Source organism: Octopus sinensis, linkage group LG8, assembly GCF_006345805.1.
Source record: "Octopus sinensis linkage group LG8, ASM634580v1, whole genome shotgun sequence".
Lineage (NCBI taxonomy): Eukaryota > Metazoa > Mollusca > Cephalopoda > Octopoda > Octopodidae > Octopus > Octopus sinensis.
In genome coordinates, this window is record NC_043004.1 from 106,141,604 (window position 1) to 106,153,824 (window position 12,221).

Here is a 12,221-nt window from a genome sequence, read left to right on the forward strand (position 1 = left end):
TTAATTACTGCCCTTAATGTTCTAAATTCAGATCCTAGAAAATACTTTTGAAAATGTACATTTTAAACAAATTTGATCAATTTTAATGATAGTTGCTACTGAATTGTTGGTGGTGATGTTGTTAAGGCGATGAACTGGCAGAATCATTACCACACCAGACATAATTCTTCGTTGCATTTCATCTGTCTCCATGTTCTGAATTCAAATTCTACCGAGGTGGACTGTGCTTTCCATCCTTTTGTACTGATGTTGATGTAATTGACTAGCCCCCACGACCCATTAAAATAATATCAGGCCTTGTGTCTATAGTGGAAAATGTGGGGACGCACAGCTTAGTATTCAGGGTGTTGGATTGGGGTTTCAATTCCTGGACCAGGTAGTGCATTGTCTTCTTGAGCAAAACTCTTCATTTTAATCCTGCGATGGGCCAGCATCCCGTCCAGGTGGGGAATACATATGCCATGGAAACCAGCCTTTATGAGTTGGTGTGACTTGAGAAGATAACTTTACCCTACCTATTGTGGAAAGGATTATTATTATTATTATTATACCACACTAAATGCTTAGGGGCATTTCGTTTATCCTTGCATTCTGAGTTCAAATTCTGCCAAGGTCAAATTTGCCTTTCATCCATTCGGAGTTGATTAAAAAATAAGTATCAGTGGAGTTCTGGGTTGATGTAATCAACTCCCCACTTCCACTGCACCCAAGTTTCAGGTCTTGTGCTTATAGTAAGAAAAGATTATTATTGTTATTATTATTAATGGTTTTTTTTCTTCAAAACAATGAATCTAGAAGAGACTCAGTAATGTGTGTAATGCCTCACCGATGTTTATTTAGTCTGCTCGGTAAAGTGTATTGCTGCTGTTGTTGTCACTGTTCTTTCCATGATTGTTTATTTCCAAAGTGGTTCAATCAATAAACTTCTTCATTGACCATTATAATAGCTTGGACATTTGTTTTATTGAGCCTTAATTTCCCACTGTCCCTTCTACTGATTACTATTGGTTCTGACTCATTCTGGTAATCTCTCTCTCTCTCTCTTTCACTCATTGTCTTTGTCACCATTCCACCAACACCTACTACCACATCTCTCCTCCCACCACTATCGCTCCCCTTCTATATATATATATATATATATATATCTCCCCCCCACTCCCTTTTCTGTGTCTTTTGTAAACATGCACTCATTCACAAAAGTAAGATACACACACTTCACACACTCCTCAGCAAACCTACATGTAATCCAAATACACTTGTACATTCTCACACATTTGCATATTAATACAGATGCATACACATAGATACACACCTACACACACCCACACACACACACACACACACACACACACACATGCAGAGTCAAACAGTCTTCATGTTACTCAGAGATCTTTAAATTATTCAATCTCAGAATTTCTAATTTTCCTGCGTTTTTTCCTTAAGCATCATATCTATTATTATCTCACCCCTTTTCGAATTCTAGGAGTTGGTACGATTTGATACTGTTGCTAACCACTTCAGTATTTCATTATATCAAGTGTGTGTGTGTGTATGTGTGTGTAAAAGTAGAGATAGGAAAGGGCTCGAATTGAAGGAAGGTACTCTGAGTCAGTGGTATGAAATAAATGTTGGTAAAGCATTTAATCTTTCTCTCTCTCTCTCTCTCACTTTTCATCTTTCTTACTCTACTGCCCCCCCCCCATTGCTTTCCTTTTTTTCTTCTATTTTCTACATAGCCTCTTGTTCTATTATTTTATTATCCCCTCCTCTCTGTCTCCATCTTACACCAAATCTAACTCTTTCCTCCCCCATTCCTGTTTCTCTCACCCCCCCCACATCAGCCCTCCTCCATCACTACCCCCAGCCCCTTGGCAGTACACCTACTCACTGTTTTTCCTTTTTTTTTTTTGCAAAGGTCCTCTGACACTATTTCCATCTCTATTTGTTTTTTGCTTTCTCTTAACTTTTTTTCCACCCCTTCCAGTGCCTACATCTGCTGGTTATTATTTAATTTGAAAGAACAAAGACAGAAGCAAAAAAAAAAAAAATAAAAGCAGTACTAAGAATGGAGTCACCCCCCCACCTTCACCACCACCAAAACCACCCCCACCCCCACTAACAACAACATCAACAACAACAATCTTACTCCTCTACTCCATTATCTCAACCCCAGTTCTCTCACCACCAAGAACAATCACTACACCACTCTCACCCTATTGGTGCCAATTCCACTAATACATAATCCGCAATCATCCATCCAACATCATTTAACAGATGGTTATGGTATCCTTATACCCATCCTATACCTTACAATTACCAACCTTTATTATTATTATTACTATTATTATTATTATTAGTATTATTCAAAATTTGGTAGTTTCAGGCAGATTTCTACTGCATTACTTGCTACACCCCCATGTTGCTGGGAGATGTGCAGCCTTGTGTGTTCTTTTTTGTTGTTGGGTATTATTATAATTATTATCATTATGATTAATGTTGTTGTTATTTGGAGGGGGCTATTTATCAATGCCAGAAAAAAAAAAAATACCTGTGGCAGGACAGTATGTTGGGCTGCTCTGACTTAGGGAAGACTCAACTCCATGTAGACTTTAGAGATTAGCAACAACACCAAGAATGGACTTGTCTGTTCTTCAGAGATCTCTAGCAGGAAATAGCTAACACTCTTACTCATAGTTAACATTTCACTCCATGCTGTTACTATATATATATATATATATATATATATATATATATGTGTGTATGTGTTTGTATGTATATACACATACAAACACGTGCATAAGCATGTAACAGTGAGCATATGTATACGTGTAATGTATATTGATATATGTATACGACTGTGTGTAGGTGTTCATCTACACAGGAGAGACACGCATATAAACACAAATGTATTTATGTATGTGTGTGTGTATACACATGCATTTCATCTTTTTTAACGTTGGTTCTCCTTATATTTTTTCCCCTTGTTCAAACAAAATTGTTGCCAGATGCTCTTCTTTTCATATATTGCTCCATATATATATATATATGTATGTATATATGTATGTATATGGTGGGGTGAGTGCAGGTGGGTATTTCTGTATATAGGCAACAATAAACCTACATACATTTAATCACTATTTTACATGGCTAACCAAATAGGTACTGCTCCAGATACTAATGATATGGATTCCATAGTCTACTTAACATTGATCGCACACACACACACACATGTGTGTGCATATATATATATATACACACATACATATATAATTTTATATGTGTGTGTGGGAGGGCACATATAAATATATTCTGTATACATAAATATTTTTCATGGAAACATACCCATACAGTATATATATATATATATATATATAAAAGAATCTTTTGCATTGGTTTTTTTTATCTTATTACACAAAAAATTCTTATATACACATGCTGACATAGAACCAACGTTGAACCCTTTATTCGCAATATTACCGAATCTGGAACTTAACTATGGTCTGTCTATAGCACTTATTCAGCATTCCCTGACACCTTTGGGTCTCAATGACACCATTATCTCTTATATGTATGTACAGAGTGAGAGGGGGTGGGGAGAAAGTTTTTGTGTCAGAGGTTAATTTTGGTGTATTAATGGAATTAGTGCGAGAGCATGTATGATTTGTGAGAGACTTGGCTGTTATATCTAGCAGATCAAGCAAGCTAGCAAGAGCTACAATATAGATGGTCCCCTGTTGGAATGCAGTCAGTATTTGCTGCTGCCATTCATGGAATGTCAGTCTTAGATATCATATGTTTATACTATATGACCTGAAATAAAACTTATTTCACTCTCAGACTAATCACTTTCTCTCTCTCTCTCTCTGTCTTCATTTGAAAACTTTTTTTTATTTTGCAATATTCTCTTTTCCTGTTATGATGCTATTCATATTTAAGATTATATGAATATATATTTCTAAGATTATAGGAATATAAATCAATCATAATACTTAACTAATATTCTATTTTCATCACCTTAGTTGGATTTGAACTCTGAATGTAAAGATCCATAAAGAAATACTGTAAAACACTTTGTCCAACCTGTTCCGTGCTGGTGGCACATAAAAAGCACCCACTACACTCAGAGTGGTTGGCATTAGGAAGGGCATCCAGCTGTAGAAACACTGCCAGATCAAACCGGAGCCTGGTGCAGCTTCCCGGCTTCCCAGACCCCAGTTGAACCGTCCAACCCATGCTAGCATGGAAAACGGACGTTAAACGATGATGATGATGATCCTTAGTTTTGCAATGTTTGTTATTTTGTGTTTTAAAAGCAGGAGCCATTCTAGACCAGTGGTTCTCAATGGTGGTTCATATGTCCCTTGGGGATCCATACAGGATTTTATTGTTAAAATTTATGAACAATAAAATCAGTTATACTTCTACAATGCACAAAATATTTTAATTTTTCTTTGTACAATTCCTAATATTTAATTATAAAAATGTAATGGTTTTTTTTTGAAACATCAAATAGCTATGAGGGCTCCATCTGAGTAAAATAAGAATCAAAGTTAAAAAATGGTTGAGAATCATTGTTCTTTACTATGGATGTTTGTGTGTGTGTGTGTGTGTTTTTAAGTGACATATTTTTATTGCCAGCCTCACCTGGCCCCCGTGCCAGTGGCACGTAAAAAGCACCATCCATTCGTGGCCGTTGCCAGCCTCGCCTGGCCCCCGTGCCGGTGGCACATAAAAAGCACCATCCGATCGTGGCCGTTTGCCAGACTCGTCTGGCACCTGTGCCGGTGGCACGTAAAAAGCACCCACTACACTCATGGAGTGGTTGGCGTTAGGAAGGGCATCCAGCCGTAGAAACATTGCCAGATCAAATTGGGCCTGGTGCAGCCTTCTGGCTTCCCAGACCCCAGTTGAACCGTCCAACCCATGCTAGCATGGAAAGCGGACGCTAAACGATGATGATGATGATTTGAGTGATATTACATTCATTAGATGACAAAATTCTTGACAAAACTATTGGAGGAAATAGTTTGACTAGAATATCAGAGGAGATAATTTCATAAGGGTATAATGGGAGATGATTTCACATAGTTTAACATGATTATAGACCAACATTGTTTTACAAAACTTTAATATTGGCAAGGTTTACAAGAGGATAGAAGAACATGGTTTTACAAGACTGTAGATAGGTGTGGTTTCACAAAACTATAGGCAATTAGTTATTTTTAATGATTCTTTTAATACTTACTGCTGCAAATATGTTAACACAAACTTAACTGGATTTTCCATTGTTTTCTTTTCAGAAGAATGACTTTTTGACTCAAACAATTCTTCCGGAAGCGGTAAGTACTTGTTTAACCACAGAATCACTTCACTCTTCATCTGAGTGGTAACAAAAATCATTCAGAGAAGAGGAACTAGATTGATGATAAAATGTTGGTCTGTAACTAGTACCAGGACCTCTCCATGTTTGGAATTTCTTTAGTGGCATTGTTTAACTTTTCTATTACAATATTTCCATTGAAATACACTGCCTTTGATTCAATTAATTTTACAAATAAGGAAAAAATGGAGTAAAATGACCTTGTGATCCTTTATTTTCTTGGAAGGTTTTGGATCACTTCAAAATGGGAAGTTTGAATCACAAAATCAAAGGCAAATTCAGATTTGAATCACAAGAGCTAAACATGAAAGCGAATGAATGCTGGGAGATATTAATACACTGGGTGTTAAAGTTTCATCTGATGGAAATCTTACCAGCAAAGATGATTTATCAAACGGCATCTTTGCAAATTAAGTGAAGACACTCATAATTTGGTTTAGTAATCATAAACCAATATTTGAATATATATAAACATAAAAACTATTGATAATTTCACCTATTTTTTTATATTTATGTTATGTATTTCATGTTAATCAAGAGATGAGTAGTAAGACCCAGAATCTTTTGAGACCCATGTTCTTTTGGAGCCCTTTCAGCATTTGTGAGATTGAAATGTGGTTGAGGAGGCAACCCGGTTTGGCTTGAACTCAGGCAGTAGAGTAACACTGCTAAAAGCATATATGGATCAAGTGTTAATGTTAATCTGGGCTGTTTTCTGTTTTCTGTAGAAAACAGAGTTCGAAGGGTCGTGGCCATGACCTTTCTTTGTACCACTGCATAAGACCTGGCAGTGGCATTGTCTAAAAAACCCTAATTGCTGGGCTGCTGCATTAGAAAACAGCACATTAAGTAATCCTTTGGTACAGATTGCATCAAGGTCCACTGGAAACTTGAGTCTGTGTTTATTTCTATTTGATCTAGTCATTGGACCCTTAAGGTAAAGTACAAACCCAGTTGATGGGCTTGTATTACTCCCTTAATCAATGTACATGAATACAGTCTTGTTAGTCAGTTTGCCAGTATCGAAGAGAGAGATAATAAACTGTTGTCAAGGGCAGCAACCTGTAGGATACTACTACTACTACTACTACTACTACTTCATTTAATGTTTACTTTGACATGCTTGTGTGAGTCAGACAGAATTTGTTGAGACTGATTTTTTTATATCTGGATGCCTCTCCTGTCACCAACCTTCACCTGTTTCCAATCATGGGAATATTTTTCCATAGCTAGACATGTCTAGCTATGGCTTCCTGTTTTCCTTCATGGAAAACTGGAAATAAACCACCTCTCATATATGACGATGATGCTCATTTAAACCATCACATGATGTCTTGACAAGGACGCATACACACACGCACATGTATACAAGGAGCTTCTTTCAGTTTCCATTTACCACAGGGCTTTGGTTAACCTGGGCATATATTAAAAGGCACATGCCCAAGATGCTGTGTTGTGGGACTAAACCTTAAACTATGTAGTAGGGAAGCAAGCTTCACCGTACCTATACAGTCTGTAAAAGTTTGTAAATAATCTCTATTTGCAAAATCACCTTCCTTGCATGGATGATCTGGGATAAAGATTGAAAATCATAGAACCAAAGGACTATGACGATTGCAATGATGACATTTGACAGAGTACTTTGTTAGTCATTCTGTTGTTATATATTAATTTTAAATTTTGGCTCAAGACCAGCTGTTTTGAGGGAGGAGTTAAGCCACTTACATTGGTCCCCCAGTGCTTGACTGATACTTTATTGACCCCCAAAAGGATGAAAGACAAAGTCAATCTCGGCGGAATTTGAACACAGAGCACGAAGACAGGTGAAACGCCACTCTGCATTTTGCCCAGCACAGTAACAATTCTGCCAGCTCACTGCCTTCTGGTGTAATATATATTGGTTTCAAATGTTGACACAAGGCTAACAATTTTGGGAGAAAGGGTAAGCTGATTACATCGACCCCAGTACTCAGCTGGTACTTAATTTATTGGCCACAAAAGTATGGAAAGCAAAGTCAACCTTAGTGGAATTTGAGCTCAGACTGTAAGGACAGATGAAATGCTGTTAAATATTTTGCCCAGCACAGTAATAATTCTGCCAGCTCGCTGCCTTCTGCTATGACACAATGATCACATCTACTACCAAAACTGAGGATAGAACTCACAGACATCAGATTGCTAAATGTTTCTGTTAGATGACTAAGTGCCACATGTTAAATTAGTTGTACAGACCACACCCTCTCCTGCATTATCTTCAGCTCAAGATAATAATGGAATACGATGATGTTCCTAAATACTGCTGTTACTATATTTACGTCTTGTCAAGATAAACGCTGAAGAATGTTGTACAAAATTAGTTGTTTTTTAATACAGCATTGAAGTAGTTAAAACTTTAAATAGTTCAGTTGTTGTTTATCTCCAAGTCAGTTCTGTTTGAGCAAATCTGAAAAGGTGTTAGGTTTTGCAACTTTGACTGTCCTGATGGTTTTTGGGTATATTCAGGACTACTCTGTCTAATGCACCTTTCCTTCTTTAAAGGCAGTAAGGCCTGATTTGAGAGAGATTGAAATTTAGCTACTATCTCTAGCAGGTCAAGTGACAAAATGAGTAGTAAGAAAAGTAGTTGGGATACTAATGCATAAATTGTCATCATCATCATCATCACCACCATGGTCTTTGATGCTAGTATGACTTATACTGATTTGCATGCTGCTGATAGTTCAAATCCATGTCCGGTGTTACAACTTGTCTCTCTGTTAGGGCATTAGCCCTTTCTCCGTCCTGTATATTTCCCTGTTGTTTATGCATTATGTATGATATGTGAAGGCACGTGGCTTAGTGGTTAGGGTATTCAGCTCATGATCATAAGGTCATGAGTTCAGTTCCTAGCAACGCATCGTGTCCTTGGGCAAGACACTTTATTTCACATTGCTCCAGTCCACTCAGCTGGCAAAAATGAGTAGGACCTGTATTTCAAAGGACCAACCTTGTCACATTCTGTGTGATGCTGAATCTCCTGGAGAGCTACATTAAGAGTACATGTGTGTCTGTGGAGTGCTCAGCCACATGCACATTACTTTCACGAGCAAGCTGTTCCATTGATCAGACCAACTGAAACTTTTGTCATTGTAAGTGATGGAGTGTCAGTTTATATGAGGTTTGTTCCTTCTCGAGCTATGCCTGGCTCATAAGGGCTGGTTTCCTGGTTTCCTTGGCGTGTAGGTTCTCCACCTGGATTGGACACCGGTCCATCGCAGGTGAGCTGCAAGATGCAGGAGGAAAGAGTGAGAGAAAATTGCGGTGAAAGAGTCAGCAGAAGTTTGCCATTACCTTTTGCTGGAACCACGTGGAGCTTAGGTGTTTCGCTCATAAACACGCACATTGCCTGGTTTGAGATTCGAACCCGTGATCCCTTGACTGCGAGTCTTCTGCTCTAACCACTAGGCCATGTGCCTCCACATGGTTTATATGATTCACATTCCAAATTTTTTTCAATCTCCAGACTTACGAAAGAAAAGCTTTATATTACTCAGAACTAAAAGTTTGAAAACAAGCATGATTGTTTCGGATAAATTTATGAAAATGTATTGGATGCATTTTTTTTTCCACCAGGGAAAGTTACTGGATATGGGCTACCATCATATCCAGAGAAATCCTTTTCTTTCATCTATTTATACACTAGAAATCACAATTAAGCTCTGATTCCTGTGAAGATGAAATGATTACCTGAACTGTAGAATTTTCTTCTATAGAGCTTTCTTCTGTAGAACTCCATTCTGTAGAATTCTATGTAGTACTTCCCTTTCTACTAATTTGAGTAAGGGGGAAAATATTTTGTAATATTTAGTTATATCAATTTGTGTTCTGTGTTCAAATCCGACAAGGATTAACTTTACCTTTCACCCTCAAGAAGTCTATCAAATAATGCTAGATTGGTACTGAGATTGATGTAATCAGCTTAAACCATTCTCAGAATTTGCAGCCTAGTGTCTATATGGGTTTCAAATTTTGGCACAGTACCAGTAATTCTGGGGCAGGAGGCAAATCAATTGCATCAACCCCAGTGCTCAACTGGTACTTATTTTATCAATCATGAAAGGATGAAAGGCAAAGTCAACCTCAGTGGAAGTTGAATGTGAAGACGGACAAAATGCCACTAAACATTTTGTCCAGTGTGCTAATGATTCTGCCAGCTCACCGCCTTCAACCTAGTGTCTATATTGCTAATTAATATACTAACAGCAATAGTATCACAACTCTAACTCTTATTTCTAACAGAAGAAACAAAGAAAAAAATCTCCGCATGCAGCTAGTACAGTCCTCTTCAAAGTGATAGAATAAAGCAAAACGATTGATAATAGATGTAGTTCAAAGAGTTTTATAATTTTATCCTTATGTATCATATGGTCTTTTGAACTGAATACTACTGGAGTTTATTGGTTTATGAAAAACGAAAGATAAAGTTGGAATTGAGCCCTTCTATGAATTAACCACAAAAGTGTTGAGCATAGAATAAGATATTATACAGAACCTACGGTGTCTTTAATACATGTCATCTTTGCACAGGTGTGGCTGTGTGGTAAGAAACTTGCTTCCCAACCACATGGTTTCAGGTTCAGTCCCACTACATGGAACCTTGGGCAAGTGTCTTTGCTCTTGCCTCAAGCTGACCAAAGCATTGTGAGTGGATTTGATGGAGGGAAACTGAAAGAAAACCTGTCATATACATACCTGTGTGTGTCTGTGTTTGTGCTCCCACTGCTTGATGACCAGTGTTGTTGTGTCTACGTCCCCATGACATAGCTGTTCAGTGAGAGAGAGTGATAGACTGACAGCCTTAAAAAAAAAATACGTACTGGCATCGATTCATTTGACTAAAAATTCTTCAAGGCAGTGCCCCAGCATGGCCTCAATCTAATGACTGAAAGAAAATAAAAGATATATATTAAGAAAGCACAACTAAATTACTTGTAACATAAAACACACACACACACATGGTAAGTGCCTACATGTATGTCTATATACACACACTTACGCAATACGTCACAATACATCAAGACACTCAAACACTTATGATAGTAACGTATATTCTACTGAAATTCCCTATTAAAGACTTGCTTTCCTCACACGACTCTCAAGATGTTTCTATTTTAAAGTTCTCAACCAATCCTTTCTCAGCGTTTCTTTTTTCCTCTGTAAAGGAGGGGTTTTTCTTTTTTTTTTTTCCTACTCTGTTGAGGAAAGTACAGATTGACTGGAATTTCCAGGAAATGCGTAGACAGGCACTACTTGATGAATGTATAGTGGTTCTTAAAGCTACACCAGCTTATTTCTCTGTGTGAAGTCCACAGTTCACATCAGTTGTTATTTGTTAAGCTGGAATTGGAAAGATACATTGGACATGGTAAATGTTTTGTGTTTTAATTTTTTTCTCTCACATTTCTAAACTCACCGATAAGGTTTTCTCTTTGTCTCTCTCCCTCTCTCTTTCTCTCTTTCTCACTGTTTTAATTAATTATTTCTATGTAGATAAGTTTCATTTTCAAAATACATTTTATAAATAATTTGAAGAACATCTTATTTTAATGTAATCCTAGAAATTCAATCATTTAATAAGGTAGTTTTCATATTCTTAATTTTCTTCTTATATTGTCTGTTTTGTTTGTTTATTTATTTAGTTATTTATAGAATGAGAGAGCTTCAATGCAGTCACTTCTCCGATTAGAAATAACAGCTGAATCTCTTTCAAATCACATCCCGTTTCTGCTACCCTTTTCTCCCCAAAATGGATGGAAAGATTGGATAATGTAGTTTTAGATATTTTATATATAAAAAATGGTGGGACAGTCAAATTTGGAAATTTTTTGGTAATAAGAGCAGTAGCTCGATCAGGAATGACTTGAAGTAAATAACTTGATATTCTCCACTCAAGAAAGTCACATTTATTCAGTGCAAACATTATTTTATTACTACTGACATGTCATCATTTCCCAATGACAAAGAACAACTCAACATATAACTTCAAATAGAAAGGTTAAGGAGAGATGTAAATGTAACAACACACGTGTCTGACATGGTTGCTGCCATCTAGTGTCAACAACTTGACCGAGAAAACAACCGTAATACGAAAAACCAAATAAATGTGATAAGTTGCAGATGTTGAGCATATGTATTTCAACAATACTGTACTTCCAGAATGGCTTAGGATGTTCGTGACTGGCTTGTGTTATTAAATCACTGCCATAAAATAATACTGCTTTCAAGTTTTGGCACAAGGCCAGCAATTTCAGGAGGAGGGATATGTCGATTAAATCAACTCCAGTGCTCAACTGGTACTTATTTTATTGACTCTGAAAAGATAAAAGGCAAAGTTAACCTTGGTGGAATTTGAACTCAGAATGTAAAGACAGACAAATGCTGCTAGGCATATTGCCCAGCGTGCTAATGATTCTGCCAGCCCACTGCCCGCCTTACTGCCATCACAAATTTACGAAAGTACTGCAAGGATTAACCCTTTCGTTACCGTATTTATTCTGAGACGATCTGTGTTTCTTTCAGTTACTTTAAATATAACAAAGAATTTAGTAAAATAACTTAGTTATCATTCGGCTAATATTAGGAACATAAATTGTGATTAAGGTTTGGTGGAAGATTTTAATTCAGAACTTATGAAAACAAGACATTTGTACTACAGAGCCAGAGGCAGTTTCAGCCAGGTTGGTAACGAAAGGATTAAAGGCTCTGTGTTATATAGATGATTTCTGTCTCAGCCTGGAATGGAAACTGACTTTCATGACTCCTGTCTACTCAGCTCAGCTTGGATTTCCAGGAGCTTCACTGT

The 12,221-nt window shown here is 37.1% G+C and overlaps 1 protein-coding gene across 17 annotated transcripts in view; it reads left to right on the forward strand.

Moving 5' to 3' along the window:
• LOC115214900 (tensin-3) overlaps nt 1–12,221 on the forward strand; it is a 930,040-nt gene that overhangs the window by 712,898 nt on the left and 204,921 nt on the right. For all 17 annotated transcript variants that reach the window (XM_036505648.1, XM_036505645.1, XM_036505643.1 and 14 more), the window contains one exon: nt 5,301–5,339. In XM_036505648.1, the coding sequence (XP_036361541.1) occupies nt 5,301–5,339 (39 nt within the window). The remainder of the gene's footprint in view (nt 1–5,300; nt 5,340–12,221) is intronic.